The following is a 16,640-nucleotide window of genomic DNA, read 5'->3' as shown; positions in this document are numbered from 1 at the left end:
GGGGGGAAGCCGGGGGTACCGGGGGCGCCGGGGGAGCGGAGCGGCCGCACCGGCCGCTCCCGCCGCCTTTGTGCGGGGCGGCGCCGCGTCCCCGCCGGGCGGAGCGGCCCCCCCGCGCCCCGCCCCCGCCGGGCCCCGCCCCCCCCGCGCCGCCAATCACATTCAAACGGCGCGGCCGCCCCGCCCCCGCCGCCCCGGGCCCCGCCCCCCGCGCCCTCCCCCGCCCCCGGGGGTCACCGGGCCGGGGAGCGGGGCAGCGTGGGGCCCCCGCCCCTAACTTCTTCCGCGCCGTGCAAACTCCCCCGCGGCGTGGGGTCGGGACGGGGCCACGGCGAAAGCCCTCCCCGCGTCCCCGGCCCCCGGTGTCCCCTGCCCCCGTGTCCCCGGCACCCCCGTGTCCTCTGCACCCCCGGTGTCCCTTTCCCCCCGTGTCCTCTGCACCCCCTCATGTCCCCTGCCCCCAGCCCGTGCCCGCCCACCCGTGGGGCTGCTCCCCTCACCCCCCAGCCTAGGACCCACACCCCCCGCTGACACGCTGCAGCGGGTCCCCCGCTGTCCCCGGGTCCTTTTTAGGGTGCACCGGGGCGGGGTTAGTCCTCGTGGCCCCCTGGCACCCACGCGGGTCCCGGCCACCCCCCGGGAACAGGGACGCCTCGGCCCCGACACCCCTCGGTCCCCGGGTGTCACCCAGGCGATGTCACCGCCCCGTGGGGTGCCCATGGCCACCCTGGGTGCTGCTGAAGCCGGCACCCGCGGCCCCACAAGGCCACGGCACAGCCAGGGGTGTCCCCGACGTCCCCAGATCAGCCGGGGGTGGCGGGGGACATCCCGCGTCCTGTCCCCCACCATGGCCCCACACCTCCCACCCCAACCGTGGCGAAGGGCACCTCTGTCCCCAAAACCGGGGCAGCGGGAGGGAGCCGGGGGGCTGGGACACACCGGGGGGGACACTGGGACACACCGGGGGATCCGGGACACGGCGGGGGGAGTGGTACACATCGAGGGGGGGACCGGGACACACCGGGGGGATCCGGGGCACGCTGGGAGGGGACTGGGACACACCGGGGGGGAACCGGGACACACCGGGGAGGACTGGGACACACCAGGGGGGACAGGGACACACCGGAGACCCTCATCAGGGAAAGAAACTGCGGGCAATCACCCCACATTTTGGCAGCGGGATGGGGGGGGGCTGCCCTTCCCAAAGCAGCATCCCAAGGCAGGGGCAGACGGGGGGGACCCGGCGGGCAGCCCGCCGCCCCCGTCCCGCTCCGTTCTGGGGGGGCGAGGGGCTTTCTGCTGGCTGCTCCTTCCCCTCGCCGCCCTCCCTCCCTTTCTCTCCCTTTCCTGTAACTTAAGCTTTTGTTGTGAGCAGGAGAAACCCGGGCTGCCGTGAAAAGAGGGCCCCACCGCCTTTCAGAGCGTAATTGAAACCATTGCGCGGCTCCTGGCCGAGGGGGAAGGGCAGGGGGGGCTCCAGAAATCAAAGCCCGGGAGGGGGAGGACGGGACACACGATGCGCACCCGCTCCCGCCCCCCCCCGCCCCCCCCGTCAGCTTTCCCGGACGTGCCGGTTGTCACCGCGGCGTTTGGCGGGATGCTGGGGGCTCCCCGCTCCTGCAAAGGGGTCGGGGAGGGGAGGGAGGGGTCCCCGCGGCCCCGGACGAGGCCGGGACCGTGGTCCTGTGGAGCGAACCGGGGTGGGACGGGTGCCAGCGGCCGGGCACCCACCCGTACCCCGGCTGGGCCACCCAGGGATGCGCCCTTTGGGGACCGCGCCGAGCCCTCGGCCGCCATGTGCCGGGGAGGGCGGCTCGGCTCGGCCCGGCCCGGCTCGGCTCGGCTCGGCTCGGCTCGGCTCGGCCCGGCCCGGCCCGGCCCGGCTCGGCTCGGCTCGGTCGGCTTGGCGGCCGCCCAGCGGGTCCCCGGCCGGAGGCGGCCGGCGAAGGCCCTGGCAGGGCGCCGGGCTGCGGGGGCCGGAGCCGAGGCCGGATCCTGGCGAGCGGCTGCCTCCCGGCCCGCTCCCGGCTCCCCGTTTGCAGGCGTGATGCGGGGTGGCCCCTCCGGCCGCGGCTCCCCTCGGCCCCGTGGGTGCAGGGTCTGGCTGGGGTGACCCCCCCCGGTGTCCCCCGCCTCGGTGGCCTTCGCCCCAGCCCCGCCAGCCGGGGCCGGGGACAGAGGGGCTGCAGGGGTGTCTGCACAGCCACGTGGATCTTGGCTTCCTAAAAGCTTCGGATTTTGGCTTCTTTCCGGGGAGGGGCGTGGGGGGAATGTCACTTCCAGAGGGGGTGGCAGGGGCTGTCCCCATGCTCCCCATCCTCCTGGGTGCTGCGGGGTGCTGGTGGCTCAAGACACGGGGTCCCCAGGACCTCTGGGCACCAGGGACACACAGGGACATGGTCCCACCCAGAGCGGGTGCTGAGCCCTCCTGGGGAGGGGGAAACCTGGAGCAGACCTGCCAGCCGGCCCCGCGAGGGACCTCTGGGTGGGCTGGGGGTGTTGGGGACACCCCAGGGAGGCAGCCGGTGGGGTCCCGCCTGCTCAGGGGTGTCCCCTCACAGGGACATGCAGGGTGGCTGGGGCATCCCTTTGGTCCCCTTCGTCCCCGTCACCAGGATCCCACCCCAGGCGCTGCCAGGGGCCTGCTGAGTGGGAGAGAGTCCTGCCCCCTCCCCAGAAACTTCCCTGTGGGGGTCTGGGGTTGGCATCCTGGGCAGAGGGGACTCTGCGAGGACAGGGACCAATCCTGGCACCCAGTGGGAGAGGGTGGGTGCTGCCAGCAGGCCAGGGTGGGCATTACTGGGAGTACGGGGCCAAGCCCAGCTCCCCCCAGGGCTCCCCCTTGTAGCCCCCCAGGAGCTGCTAGGGTGGGGGGACCCAGGAGTCCCGATCCCCCCACTGCTCCGCTCTCACTTCATCCCAGTACAGCACTGGGGGATGCTGGTGGGCACCCGGGGCTGCCAGTCCCCTGCCCGCAGCACCCCGGTGTCCCCAGGTCATCGCCTGCCAGGGGATGGCCCATGGGTGCCACCGCCTCCGGAGAGGCTGATGGCTCCGATGTCCCTGTTGGAGCAGGGCGTGGTCCCCCTGCAGCCCCTCTCCCCGGGACCCCTCCAGTGCCACGGGGTGCCAGGAGGGCCAGGGCCAGGGGACACAGCTGGAAACCCCCCAGGTCCTGCCCCTGGACCCCCGGCAGCACCCCGAGCGGTGCCCACCAGCAGAAGGGGCAGCTCTGGCCCCTCTCTGAGCCACCTCCCCGGGGACAGGAGCCCCGGTGCACACCCGTGGGTGACGCTGGGGCTGGCACTGGCCCTGCACACCGCCCCACGCTTGGGCTGGTGGCCAGCACTGCTCGGGAGGGCAATATTTTGGGGGGGCGGGGGGGGGCTCTGGGAGCACCAGCTCCCACCACCCCCATCCTTTGGGGATGGGCAGGGAGAAGGGCGAAGCAGAAATCGGGGGACGGAGCGGCTGCGCCAGGCGATGCCAGGCAGGACGGGGACCCCCGGGTGTCCCCCGGGAGCTCAGAGGAAGGGCCCCCCCGGCCCCTGCCCTCGGCTTTGTTTCACACTTAAGAGCCTCTAATTAAAACCAGCCACAAAAGCCCTGGCTGGCGGCAGGCTCAAGGTGCCAGCGGAGGACGGGGTCCGTCACCAAGGGAACAGAGAGGGATGCGGGGCCCCTGGCGCGGGCACCGTGGGGCCCCCCCGCACCCCCGTGCGTGAGCAGGCACACGCGTGCACGCACACGTGCGCGCACATGCACACACAGCGCCCGCAGGAGAGGCGAGCGTGGGGACGTGGGAGCAGGGCTGGGGGGTCGGGGGGTGCTGGGGGGTGCCAGCATTGGGGGGTGCTTGTGTGAAAGGTCTGCTGGCACGTGTGTGTGTGTGCGTTCGCACGCCTGTGCCCGGCTGTGTTGCACACACGCTATCCTGTGGGTTAGGGAGGGCAGGAACCAGTGCCTGCTGTTCTCAGGCCTGGTTTGTACTGGTCTAAACTGGTCTAATGGTCTGCAATGGCTCCATGGGGTGGGAGGGGTCCGTGAGCAGCACTGGCCAGGTGGGCTGGGGGGTGAGGCGAGCCCTGGGGTACCCGTGGGGTGAGCCGTGGCATGAGCTGAGCTGTGGGGTGAGCCGTGGGGTGAGGCGAGCCCTGGGGTACCCGTGGGGTGAGCCGTGGGGTGCCTCAGCACCAGGGGCAGCCCTTGCTGCTGGCGTGGCTGCAGCGGGCACCCACGAGGCGCCGGCAGGCACCGGGCACAGCATGTTAGCCAAACCCCGGCACCTGGAGGGTCCCCGGGACGGGACCAGAGGGCTGATGGGCGACCCCGAGAGCGGCTGCGAGGAGCCAGGGGGAACAAGCCCCCACCGAGATGAGGGTCCGGCTGCCCAGACACCCCCCGGGGGCGGTGAAACCCCGATGCCACGGTGCATCCCCAACCTCCACCCAGAGCCGGTGGGGACAAAACCCACCCCGAGCCGGGCTGGCAGGACGCTGGCCCGCGCCGGCTGGGGCGGCGTGCGGGGGAAGCTGGCCTAAGCACACCTTGACCTTCCTGGCAGGGGAGGGATCCCTTCAGCTTGTCCGACATATCTCCTGCCAGCGCCCGGCATTGAAACTGCGGCGAGCTCGCGCGCGGAGGAGCCGGCATGAAAAGGCAGCTTAGGCATCTCCTGCTGCGAGAGATGGATTAGGGGCTTCGGGGAGGGCTGGGGGGACAGCGAGCGGCACAGCCGCCGCGGTGTGCCGGGGCCAGGCTCCGTGCCGGTGGCCGCTGGGCAAGAGCAGGCACGGCTGGGCACGGTGCCGCAGCCACCGTCTCGCTGCATCCCGGTGGGAGAAGGGGGCAGGGGGCCGGGCCCGGCGGGATGCGGGGGGCTCCCCGAAGCGGAGCATGGGAAGCGAGAGGGGCCGTCTCGGCTTGGAGGGGGACGGGCGGGCAGGGGGCTGGGGCACCCAGGGCTGGCAGCCCCGCTCCTCCGCAGGGCCCCGGCCCCCCCCGCGGGTCCCCAAGGCATCCGCCACCCGGGGCTCAGCTGTCGCTGTCAGGAGGACGCGGTATTTTTAGAGCTGCCCGGGGACTGGCAGGTCGAGTGGTGACAATTTTTGCCCGTGGAAGCGGGCGGTGCGAGGCGGGGGTGGCGGGAGGCCTTGCAACCCCGCCAACCCCCCCGGAGTTTCCCCTTTTGCTCTGATTTGGGGTGGGAAAAGTCCCGTTTGTCCCCAGGGGAAGCCCCCGGCGCTGGCAACGGGTCCCCGTGGGGTGTGGGGGGGTCCGGCCATCACGGCTCTGTCCCAGGGCCCCATGCCAGGTCGGGGTCTGCGTTCCCGAGGCGGTGACAGCGATGCCCTGCGTGGGCAGACTGGACTCCTGGGTCCCCTCCTCTGGGACTGGCCCTGGTGTATGGGGTGGGGGCCGATGGCCCCGGTGGCCCCCGTGGTGGGGGTGCCCCGCTGCATGGCTGGCGGGAGGGGATGGGGTGTCCCTGTGGCCATCCCTCCCCGTCCCGGGAACAGCTGTGCCCCCAGCCGATGGCAGGGGGACCCTGCCAGCACGGGCATGTGACAGGAGGTGACAGAGCTGGCTGCTATTTATACCCAGCCCTTGTCAGCGCTGGGTGTGGGGATGCAGGCGAGCCCATGCCATGGGCCCAGGGTGGCCCTCAGGGTCCCCTGGGTGCCTGCCTGTCCCCCAGCACCACCCAAATCCCCCCTGCAGGCTGGGGGGGCTGCAGCGGGGCCGTGAGGCCTGTTCCTGCCTCCACAGTGTCTCACGGCCACTCCAACTGTCCCCAGCCCACCAGGGACACTGAGCTGTCCCTGTAGGACAATGAGCCACCCCTGTGCCCAAAGTTGGCACAGCCCATGCCCAGTAGGGACGTTGAGCTGTCCCTGTGCCCAGGGGGGACACAGAGCTGTCCCTGATGGGGACACTGAACTGTCCCTATGCCTGACGGGGATACTGAACTGTCCCCATGCCTGACGGGGATACTGAGCTGCCCCTGTGCCCAAGGGTGGCATTGAACTGTCCCTGTGCCTGATGGTGGCATTAAGTTGTGCCCAACAAGGACACTGAGCTGTCCCCATGGTCCATGGGGGCACAGAGCTTTGCCCAATGGGGTCATTGAGCTGTCCCCATGCCCGATGGGGACACTGAGCCACCCCTGTGCCCAAAGGGGGCACAGAGCTGTGCCTGACAGGGACACTGAGCTGTCCCTATGCCTAATGGGGACGTTGAGCTGTCCCTGTGCCCAATGGGGACACAGAGCTGTCCCTGATGGGTACATTAAACTGTCCCCATGCCCGATGTGGCTACCGAGCTGCCCCTGTGCCCAAGGCTGGCACTGAACCGTCCCCGTGCCCGACAGTGGTATGAAGTTGTGCCCAACAAGGACACTGAGCACTAAGCTGTCCCCTTGCCCCTCGGGGACACTGAGCTGTCCCCATGCCCAGCCCCTCCAGGCTATGTCCCCCCCACCCCCCAGCCTGGGGACACAGAGCAGGGCAGGTTTGTCCCCCAGCAGGCACAGGTCCCTGTCAGGCATGGGCCCTCGCTGTGGGGAGAAGCCAAAGGGGGCTGTTCCTTCTGGCCCCCCACCAGCTCCCTCCTCCGCGGCAAGCGGCGGAGGCCGGGGGGCTGCAGCCCCCGCACAAAGCTGCTTTACATGAGAAGAGGGGCCCAGGCAGCCGCAGCGCCGGCCTCTGCCTCCCGGCCCCTGGCCCGCAGAAAGGGGCCTCCTTCACTCCCGGTTCCCGGCCTCCCCCTGCTCGCACACGCACTCACACTCGCACCCGTAGGTGCACGTCGCACACGTACACACTCGGGGTCGGGGGTCCCCCGGTCTGGAGACACCGTTCCCCTCGAGCAGCTCGGGCGGAGAAGCCCGAGCCCTCCCAGGGCTGGCCCCCCAAAGCAGGCTCAGTGCCTGCCCCAGCTCCCCGCTGCCACAGCCAGGCTCCGCTCACCCCTGTAGCACCGAGGGAAACTGAGGCAGGAGGTGAGGGGCCTCGGGCAGCACCGAGGAGGTCACCCAGCCCCTGGGTGTGTGTGGGGGCACCCCTCTTTCCCGGCTCAACACCCCTAGGGTGCCAGATCCCCCTTGCCCCAAAATCCAAGCAGGCAGGGCTGGGTGCCCCCCACCCATCAGTGACGATGAGCACTGGTTTTGGGCACCCAGCGGGGCAGGGGTGGGGGGCCATGTCGAGAAGGGGCGTAAGCCACCAGCACACCTGGGCCCTGCTGGGGGAGCTGCCACCCTCCTGGGGAGTGCCGGGTACCCACGCTCCCTGCCCTGGGGCTCATCCGACCCGGCTCGAAACAGCTGCATCTCCCCGCGGGGACACGTCCGGCTCAGCCCCCCCATGGTGGGTGGGGGTCCCACGGTGTGGGTGGGGGTCCCACTGCCCACCTGGGTGGAGCAGGAGCTCCCTCTCGTGGGCACGGCCCTGGTGCTGAGCAGGGCCCAGGGTGCCCACCCGGGACCCACGGGTGGTGTGGCTGCAGGATGCGCGTGTCCCTTTGACTGAGCTGCCCACAGGGCCGCTCCACGCAGCATGGTCAGGCTCCCCGGGCAGGGATCCTGGCTCCACCCTGCCCGCCTGGACCCCTCTGGGTGCTTCAGGTGGACAAGGGGGGGGCAGTCCCCTCCAGAAACACAGCGGTGACTCCTGGAAGGAGAAAGGCTGCTCCCCTCCCTGCCTGTTTCTCCACCCTCCACGAGGCTAAGCTGCAGGGCAGTCCTCAGGGCACAAGGAGCTGCAGGGATGTCAGCAGGGAGAGAGACCACGGCCTGTGGAGCAGAGGCAGAGGCCTGGCAGCTCCGAACTGGCAGCCGCCCCTCACCCAGGCAGGTGGGACCACGGACCTGACGCAGGATGAGACGCGTGACCCCCAGTGCTGAGGTTTTTGCGGCGAGCAGACAGGCATGGTATCAACAGGACTTTCTTAGGGCAACGAGGAGCAAATTTGAGCATGTTCCTGCCCAGCAAAAGCTCTCACACCCACCCTGTGATGCAGAGGTCCCAGCCCTCAACCATGAGGGCCTTCCCAGCACACAGGGCTGACCAGTCCGGGAGAGAGCCAAGATTAGGGGGATTTCCCAAGGGGATTTCTGCAAGGCTGCTGAGGTGGGGCAGCAGGATGAGAGCAGCATCCCTCCTAGCAAGTTAGAGGCAGATGCGTGAGGGACCTCCGCGCGGGAGTTCTGGCAGCGCAACCCCAGCCTGGCACACTGCAGTAACAGATCAAGTCAGCTCTGCTATGAGCTACACCACCTAGAACAAAGCACAACCACCGCTTCGGCCTCCCCTGCATCCGACCCACAGCCTCATTGCGCAGGGCTCGCCGACACAGGCATTCACCTCACCGACAGGTTCGGTGGTGCACACGGAGGCACGGTCTGGTGAACACGCTTCAGACAGGCCCGCTTCCGAACTCCTCTCCTCACCCTGCCTCGACAAGGCGGCAGAGGGCAGCACGCAAGCAGGATCCAGGCAGTGAGGCATCTGGTGAGAGAAAGAAAAGGAATGGAGAGACAGATGGAATCTGGTTTTCCTGCTGTCAGGGATGGCGTAGAGACGGCAACACATGCCGCCATGCTCAGAGACAGCTGGTAACAGCTGTGGTGGTGGATGGAAAAGCAGGGCCTCATCTGCCATGGCCCCTGCACTCAAAGGCCTGTCGGTTGCTGCAAGATGGAGACTGCAGGCATCGCATGGCGCGTGCAGGCCTGGCGCAATGCTCCTTTGCCACCACATACGGGGACCTGGCTACGCTTCTGCAAGCCAGGCACACACCTCCCTGCTCAGGGGTGAAGCAAGGCCCCTGCGGCCTCGCTGAAGGCCTGGCGTGGGAGCAGGGCTACAGGCATGGCTCCGCCTGAACCTGGGCACTACGCTTCACCTCAGGGTTGGCTCCGAGCACGGTGATCTAGCTCAGGCTTTGCGCTGGGCACCATGGCCTACCTCAGGGCTGGCCCTGGGCACCATGGCCTACCTCAGCACTGGCCCCGGGCACCATCACCTGCCTCAGGGCTGGCCCCAGGCCCCCAGGCTAGCTGGGCCGGGGGCCCTTCCCCTACGCCCCTTCCCAGCGCCCCTCAGCCGCCGCTCCGCCCCGGCCCCTCTGAGGAGAGTCTGCGCACGCGCTCCCTCAGCAGCCAGCGTGACCCGCGGCGCACGCCAGGGGGCGGTGGCGACTCCGTGCTACTAATTGGTTCGCACCGCCATCACTCAAGAGGCTGGGGCAGTCTCATTGGTTCGGGCCGGGAGGGCGGGAAGGCTGAAACGGGGCTCGCGCCGGCTCGAGTCCTTGCCGCCTGACGACTCCGCGCATGCGCACTACGGGCCGGGCGGAGGGGAGCCGCCTCCTGCTACAGCGGCTCGCGCCCTCGTCGGTTACCAGGGTGCGCGCGCAGACGGGGAGTGGCGCATGCGTAGTGCGCGCTCCGTTCCAAACGGCAGCGGGTCTCGGGAGCGGACACGACCCGTCGCGGCGGAGGCTTAACGGTGCGGCCGGCGGCGCCTGCCGCCCTCCGCTGCCCCGGCAGCCGCCCGGCCCTGTCAGCGGGCCGACTCTGGCACTGACGCCCCGCCCGGCCCCTGGCAGCGAGCCGCTCCCTCCCCGCGCTGCGCCGCGCCCCGCCCCGCCGCTCCGCTCCGCCCCGCCCGCTGGCGCCGCCGTGAGGGCGTCCCTGCGCCGCGCACGTGACCTGCCCTGCCGCGCATGCGCGGAGCGGCCCGGCGCGGCGGGGGCGGGGCGGGCGCGCTGCCGCGGCGCGGGCGGCGCTGAGAGGAGGCGGCCGGAGCGCGGGGCCGAGCCGGGCCGGGCCGGGCCGAGCCGAGCCGAGCCGAGCGAGGCGGTGGCGGCGGCGCAAAATGGCGGACAGGTTCTCCCGCTTCAACGAGGACAGGGACTTCCAGGTAACGGCTGCGCCGCGGGGGCGGGCGGGCCCCCACTCTGCGCCCGGCGGCCGCGGCCCCCTCAGGCCGGGGCGGGCCGCCCCCCCGCCGGGGCTTTGTGCGCGGGCCCGGCGCTCCGCGGCGGCGGGTAACGACACAAAGGCGCGAGCGCGGGGGGCCGGGGCGGGCTGTCAAGGTGACCCGCGGGAGGGGGCCGGCCCGGGGAGGGAGGCACCGGCCGGCGGTGTCGTAACGGCGGCGGGGGGGAGCGGGCCGGCGGGGCTCCCTCCGCTGAGGTAGCCCTCGCCCGCAGGAGCGCGGGTTTTGGTGGTTTTCCGGTCGCTTTTACGGTCTGTTAGGCCGGAGGCTGGGCGGGAGCGGCAGCCCGGCGGGATGCGGGTCGGGCCGCCGCCTCGCCGCGGGGCTCACCTGCCTGCCGCTGCCCCCCGCTCCCCGGCCGGGCTGCCCCCAGCCGAGCCCCGCACCCCGGCGCAGGCGTCCCCGTCTCTGCGGCTGCCCCCAGCCTGGGCCAGCGACCCCCTTTGTGGGAAACGTGCTTTCTTGGGGGGACAGCAGAAGGAAAGCGCTAATATTTCGACGTAATTAACGCCACTGCTGCTGTTTTAAAGGGGATTTAAATAAACAATGGTGAAATTAACGTTGACTCATTAAGCCTAGACAATGACATTTTGTTTTCTGACTTCAGCCCGAGAGAGTCTCGAGGTTAGAAAGAAAAACAAAAGGAGTGAGAATAAACGCAGCTCGAGAAGAGCCACTGATGAGCTTCTGTGTGTCATTCTTGTTTCGGGAACCCGAAGTTGTAACAGTGCTTTTCACCTAAACTCCTGCCTTTCGTCTAAAGATCTGGGAGGTGTTTTTTATAGTCGCGGAGCTTGTGTAATTCTACTTAATGTAGCATTAAGGTGCAATCTTGAAAACGTTCAGGACATCCAGTAGTAATTCATTTATGTTGTTCCTTCTGGATGTTTTAGGGGCTGCGCGCTTCATAAGTCGTTTTTAAACTCTGTTAGAAACGCACAAGAAAATACATATCGGCGTGGTTGACTGCACCGTTTGCGTTACCTTCTCTGTGGATTGTAGGTATGGCTTCCTAACACAGCCCTAAACACGGGGGCTGGTTTGCATCGTTCATTTCCTTAAATGAAGAAATGAGTCGTAATTAATATTGAAATGGTCTGATTAGGTTTTGAAGTTCCTGTTTCAGGAAGCAGAGCGAGCCTGATCTCGGGTTTGAAAATACATTTCTCATAAGAGTTTGCTTTGGGAGGGGAGGGGAGAGATGGGAAACCCAAAACAAGTCGGGTACTGCAGGATATACCCAAGAAATGGGTAAGCTCTTCAGCCGGGTATTGCACAACTTGTTCACATGTGTGTTTTGCTTGGTGTCCTTGTTCTTGTCCCTTTGTGGGACAAAAAAATAATTGTAGCAGCAAAACCTGTTACTGTGTCACTGCTCTGGTCATGCAGGGAGAATGCGTAGTGATGTCAGGGAGGAAACAGGGCTCCATTACCCGATGCCGAAATCTTAAAAGCTGCCGAGCATGCTCGGAAACAATAACCCAGTCGCAACCCTGTTTTCCCTTGACTTTAAGGAAGGGCACTATTTTTAATTAGGACTGAATCCATGCCAAATATCAGGCTTTCATTGTCTTCCCCACAGACTAGAGTGAAAAATAAAAAGGTAGGGTTTGTTTTTGTAGTAGGGTAACTTCTCTGTTCTTTTCTCCCTGAAAATTTGCCAGTGAGAAGACATTTTATTTTCTGTGTTAAAGCTTCCTTCGAGGGAAAAGGGGAATCGGTCCCCTGGGAAGAACAGTTTGGAGTTGGTTAAGGCTTGCAGAGGACTGAACGTGAAAACGATGAGCTATGAAGGAGCTGATTAGAGGGAGACTGGGCCCAAGTATCTTGGCCAAGGTTGCACTGAATTGGTGGGAACTCAAACGCCTGTGCACGTACCCCTGACAGTTGGTCAGTATAACAATTTTTCTGAAGTATATTGGTGGAAGAAGGCTTTTTGAACCTTATTTTTCCTTCTTCTTCATCAAAATCACTTTCAGAGAAGATTTTTGACTTTTTTCTCTGTATTTAGACAGAGGTCACTTGAGATATAACACTGGTGTGGAATAAAGGAAGTGGCTCGCTATGCTGAGTGTTGCAGGTCCGCTGTGAAAGCTGCGCTGACTGTTGCTAAGCATAGGTAAAAATGCGCCTGCCTTTAGCGTGCAGCTTTTGATCATCTCTATAAAATACTGGTCTCAAAACTACAGCAAAAATAAGACACTCTGTTAGTGTGAAGCCACAAATTTGTATGTAGGCGCCCTTTGTAGGAGTGTTTCTGTTGGTGTTAAGAATTTCGTTTCCATGCAATTTCTAGCAGTTTTAATTTTAAGCTTCAGCAGGTGAAATTTCTGTCCTTTGACAGAGTATGACTACAAATGTGACCCTGTGTTACTGCTAGTCTGTTGAGACCCAAGTAGGCATGACAAAAGGGAGATGGTGCTCTAAAATTACATGGCTTGAAGCAGGGATGGATGCGGCATGGCGAGGGGGAGGGAGGCTGTGGAGATCCCTCGGATTTCATTCTTGAGTGATCTACTTGTGATCTTCTTGATGAAGTAAAAAGACTGTGTAACCGTCTCGAGAGAGGAAGAGAAACAAAAGGTCAGGAGCAAAGTGTATGGGTCAAAGGAACCTTTTAGCTGTTTGGAAGAAAGGCAAATGCCTTGGGATTAGTGATGTGACTCATGGAAGAGAGCCACTGGATGAAAAAAAAGCATTTGAGAGTTCTCTACGGTATCAGCCTTCTTTCTGGAAAGAAACTGGAAAGATTCTGGGTTTGGGAGGATTAGTTTGGCAAGAGTGTGAGTCAAGCATCGATGTGGGCAGGGGAGAGTTGAGGTTAGCAATGCAGGATTAGCACAGGTGATGTTCAGGTTTCTGAGCTTCTGAGGTGCTGGAGAGAAGTGGATTAAAGGTGAGAGCTGCTGAGGGCTGTTCTTCCCTCCCCTGTCCCTGACTAAGGGAAGCTCAGTGCAATCAGGGAAGGCAGGAATGGAAACATACAGCACTGGAGGGGAATGGGTTCGGCAAGGAAAGGACCTAAACCAGCCAAGAAAAAGAAGGTATGAATGGTCTGAAGTGCATAAAAAGGTGATGAGGGGAGAATGATTGAGCAGAGGGATCAACTGAGGATTGGAGAAAAAAGAGGGAGCGGGGGGACCGTCCCATAACTGCAGCCAAACAAATGTGATGGGTACAAAGAAAGCTGCAGAGGGAATGGAGACACGATCATGGGGTTATAAGTAACCCTGTGGAAAAGAGTAGCTAGTATAAGGGTAAGAAAGTCAGATATCCTTAAGGAGAAAGATCGTGGTATGGAGCGGGGGGAGAAAGATTATGTACTTGGAAATTATTCTGAGTCTTCTCTATGGTAGGGTGCAAGGAATCTCAAAGCTAAGGATGGTTTGAAAGTTGAAATTGCCAAAGAAGCAGAAAATAGCATTGGAGGATATCGCCGCAATGAGGTGATGAAGCAGCTTTTTTTTTTTTTATTAGGATTGTCTTGGTTTTGCTGTGCTGTGTAGCTTTAGAAGCTGCACAAAGGGTGTAGACCCTCCTCTCTCTTTGCTGTATGCTCCCAAACTTTAGAAAAGCTCAAGGGAAAGCCCCTGGTTTTGACTGTATTTTGCAGGTGCTGAACTTGAGGGCAGCTCCAGTGAAAGGCGCTGAGCTTTGCTCTGTCCAGTAATACTTGATCTTTCCCTGACCAGGGCAGCACAGCAGTTTGTTCGAGAGACTTTAGGCAGTGAAATGAGTTACTGAAGGAGGAAGGATGTTACTGACCTTCCTTCTCTTTCCTCTCTCTAGGCTCTGAAATGGTAAGTTAAGTCTGCTGGATGGCTTACCCAAATATATCCCAACCTTTTTCCCTTTTCCATTGCTGGAGGGGTTATCTGTGAGTGGGGCCGCTGACAAGTTTAGTCCTTTGGCTAAAAGATCATACTACTTACCTGTCGCAGGGATGTCTGTCACTTGTCTGCCTCTGCCGTCTCCTTGATTGACTGGCTTCCCCACGGCTGAGACAAGCTTGTGAACCATTGTAACTTCAAGTAATCATGAACAATAGCTGTCGACTATGCTAACGGAGTATTTTAAAAGCATTACTGAAAGCTGTGTGAATACATGAGACTGCTGCAATAAGTAAATATATTTTTTAGTGTTATGTTTGTAATTGCAATAATTTTATTCTTTAGATTAACTATACTGAACTCAAAGAATGAATGCTGTGGATGTCTCCATATCGCTGAAACCCAGTGGAGCTCCCAGTTACTCGCAGATGTTAAGAAAATGTTTTCTTGCTATATCTTTCTCCTTTTCATTGTTGAAGCAGAAATATTACGAGCCATATGTGCATATGTGTACAATAATTTCCTCTTCCTATGTACATTGCACTTACTTGCATCATTAGCCAGACGGAACACAAACTGTTCTGTCTCTTGTTTTTTCAGTTTGTTGTATAGTCCGTATGATTGAATAACGCTTCCACCAAGCAGAAATGCCTGGTTTTCTAAATGGGGTTGAAAAATGGCCAGTCTGAACCTCAGTTCTGGTATTCTTGCTTATGCTAAGATGGGCGGGGTTTTCCTCCCCCCAAAGGATTCAAAGAGCTAACCGAGCACATCGCTGTTACTGGCTGGTCTGTGCTTCTAGTCCTGCTGCTTCCAGCAAGTTGAGCTGAGCGCTGATGGCATGGGGATTTTATGCTTTTTAATTGGCAGAATGTCAGGGATAAGTTTTGTTCCCAAGCAGCTTAGGCAGTCCGGCTTACCGGACATCTGGGCCGACAGCGCAGAGTTTTAAAATCTGTACTTCTAATGAGTGCGTGTTGTCAGTGGCTTCAACTTCAATTCATCTCTCAGGTGCTGCCTAAGGCAAACGTATTTGATTTTTATATCCTTCAGCAGGCCATGACTGCTCGTGGGTTGTGTGGCAAAGTAAGTTGGTGGCTTTTCTCTGTGCTGCAAGGAAATGAATAGTATCATTTTCTTTTGCCTAGTTTTACTAATTGGGAGAAGAAAAAATTAATGTGGGGGAATGAGGGAAAGAACAGGATTGGCGTCTCTGCGAAATATGTTATTCTGAGCTTCCAACTGATGCAAGATCCTGGTGTGTGAATTTGCCTTTGACAGGTGTAGTTGAGAGCCGTCCAGCAGGTAGCCCTTCCCATGGCATGTTTTCTTACTTAATCATTAATCTTAGATTTTCTAAAATCTATTAGTATTGTTTGGAGATCCTCATTTATCATTATATTAGGGTTAAATTTCTGGTATAGGCACAGCACAGGAAGGCACTGCTCTTACCTCCTTGGCGAGACATGCTGACCTCTCAGTTGAGCAAAGCAGGAACATCAGAACTGTGACTGATTTTTGCTTGCCTAGGTGAGCAAGGAAGGGAGGAGAAGACTAGGGGAAAACGCATTAAAAAGTAGATGGAATAGTATTGGTTCCATTTTTAGAAGATCACAGGAGAATCTGAACTTCAGTGTGAATTTTCGGAACTCATGTGGTAAGTTAATTTTACATAGACCTTCTTTCCTGTCGTGGTTGTACCTTTCCCAACTCTGTGTTTTGTCAGTTCTCCTCTCTTCTCTTGTGCAGTGATGTTCTCTGTTGCCGTGGTTAACTGGATAGGAAAGGAAGCACTTTATTCTGCAGTCCCACAAACCATGCCTAGGCTATCTCAGCTCCTTCCGAGTCACCCCCTCCAAAACAAAACCAAACCCTCCTAACCAGTCTCCTAACACCCACTACGTGGGGATGTAGAGCTTTAGGAGTTCATCTGATCAAAAAGCACTATTGCAGTACTTGGCCAACATTTCCTCAGTTGACATATGCTTTTTTCCTACCGTACAGTTCTAAACCCATAGTAATTCTTGGTACTTTCTACCTTCAAGCAGTTCTCTGAGCAATTAATTCATTTGAGACTTTAGCCATCCACAGTTTTAAAGCCAGAAGTTGATATTAGGATGTCTGCTTTAAATATCCAGGCATCACCCTTCAATTTCCGTCATTTGACCCAGTTTTGAGTCCAGGAATTAGTGTTTGGCTACAGCCTCTCTTTCTCTTGAAGGCGGCTGGTGATGGTGAACGTTTTCCTTTGTAGATTGTTCTGGTAGTTTGACCACTGAAAGGTGTATTTTCCTTTGTTTTTCTTCTAGATTTTTCTATTTTCAGCTTTTAGCTGTTGTTTCTTGTTATGTCTTTCTTTACTATGGCAAAGCACACATCAGTACACTGCCTCTTCTTATGTGAGGGCATATATAACATTTCTGTCTTAGTCCTAACCTCTTTTGAGAGCCTTAACAGTCTGATCTCTGAATTCTCTTATTGTAGGGCATTTTGCCATTCCTGTTGTGTTGTTATGGCTTTCTGCGTCTTAAATTTTTCCCCATTTGTGACCAGAAGACTTGCATAGAGGATTCTAGAATAGGCTCCATCTGTATAATGTACAGAGAAAAACATCTTTTTTACTACTTTATTCTTATTTGCTGTTCCTTTGTTACACACCCGTGGACTGTATTTTTATCCTTTTTGCTACTGTATTGTGTGAAGAGGTTTTAACTCGGATTTCTCCTGCCTGCTTGCGTGCAGCCGCGTGCTGCGGGTGTGTTTGTACAGGGCTCTGTGAAAACAGACTTCGTGTTAGTGAGTTCAGGCC

General features: G+C 60.6%; 1 protein-coding gene across 5 annotated transcripts in view; it reads left to right on the top strand.

Annotated features, from left to right (window-relative positions):
* Positions 1-9,753: 9,753 nt before the first annotated feature.
* Positions 9,754-16,640, top strand: part of GPATCH8 (G-patch domain containing 8) — a 58,184-nt gene continuing 51,297 nt past the window's right edge. For 2 of the 5 annotated variants that reach the window (XR_012046051.1, XM_072885527.1), the window contains exon 1: positions 9,754-9,923. Coding sequence is in view for 1 of the 5 variants with exons in the window: in XM_072885527.1 (XP_072741628.1) it covers positions 9,879-9,923 (45 nt within the window). In the remaining 4 variants the exon portion in view is untranslated. Of the gene's footprint in view, positions 9,924-10,988; positions 11,004-16,640 lie in introns of those variants that run through there. The other 3 variants (XM_072885528.1, XM_072885530.1, XM_072885529.1) reach the window with 2 other exon arrangements.

This window comes from Ciconia boyciana, chromosome 22 (genome assembly GCF_034638445.1).
Source record: "Ciconia boyciana chromosome 22, ASM3463844v1, whole genome shotgun sequence".
Taxonomy (NCBI): Eukaryota; Metazoa; Chordata; class Aves; order Ciconiiformes; family Ciconiidae; genus Ciconia; species Ciconia boyciana.
Note: the sequence above shows the minus strand (reverse complement) of the source record. Positions and strands in the feature narration are given on the sequence as shown.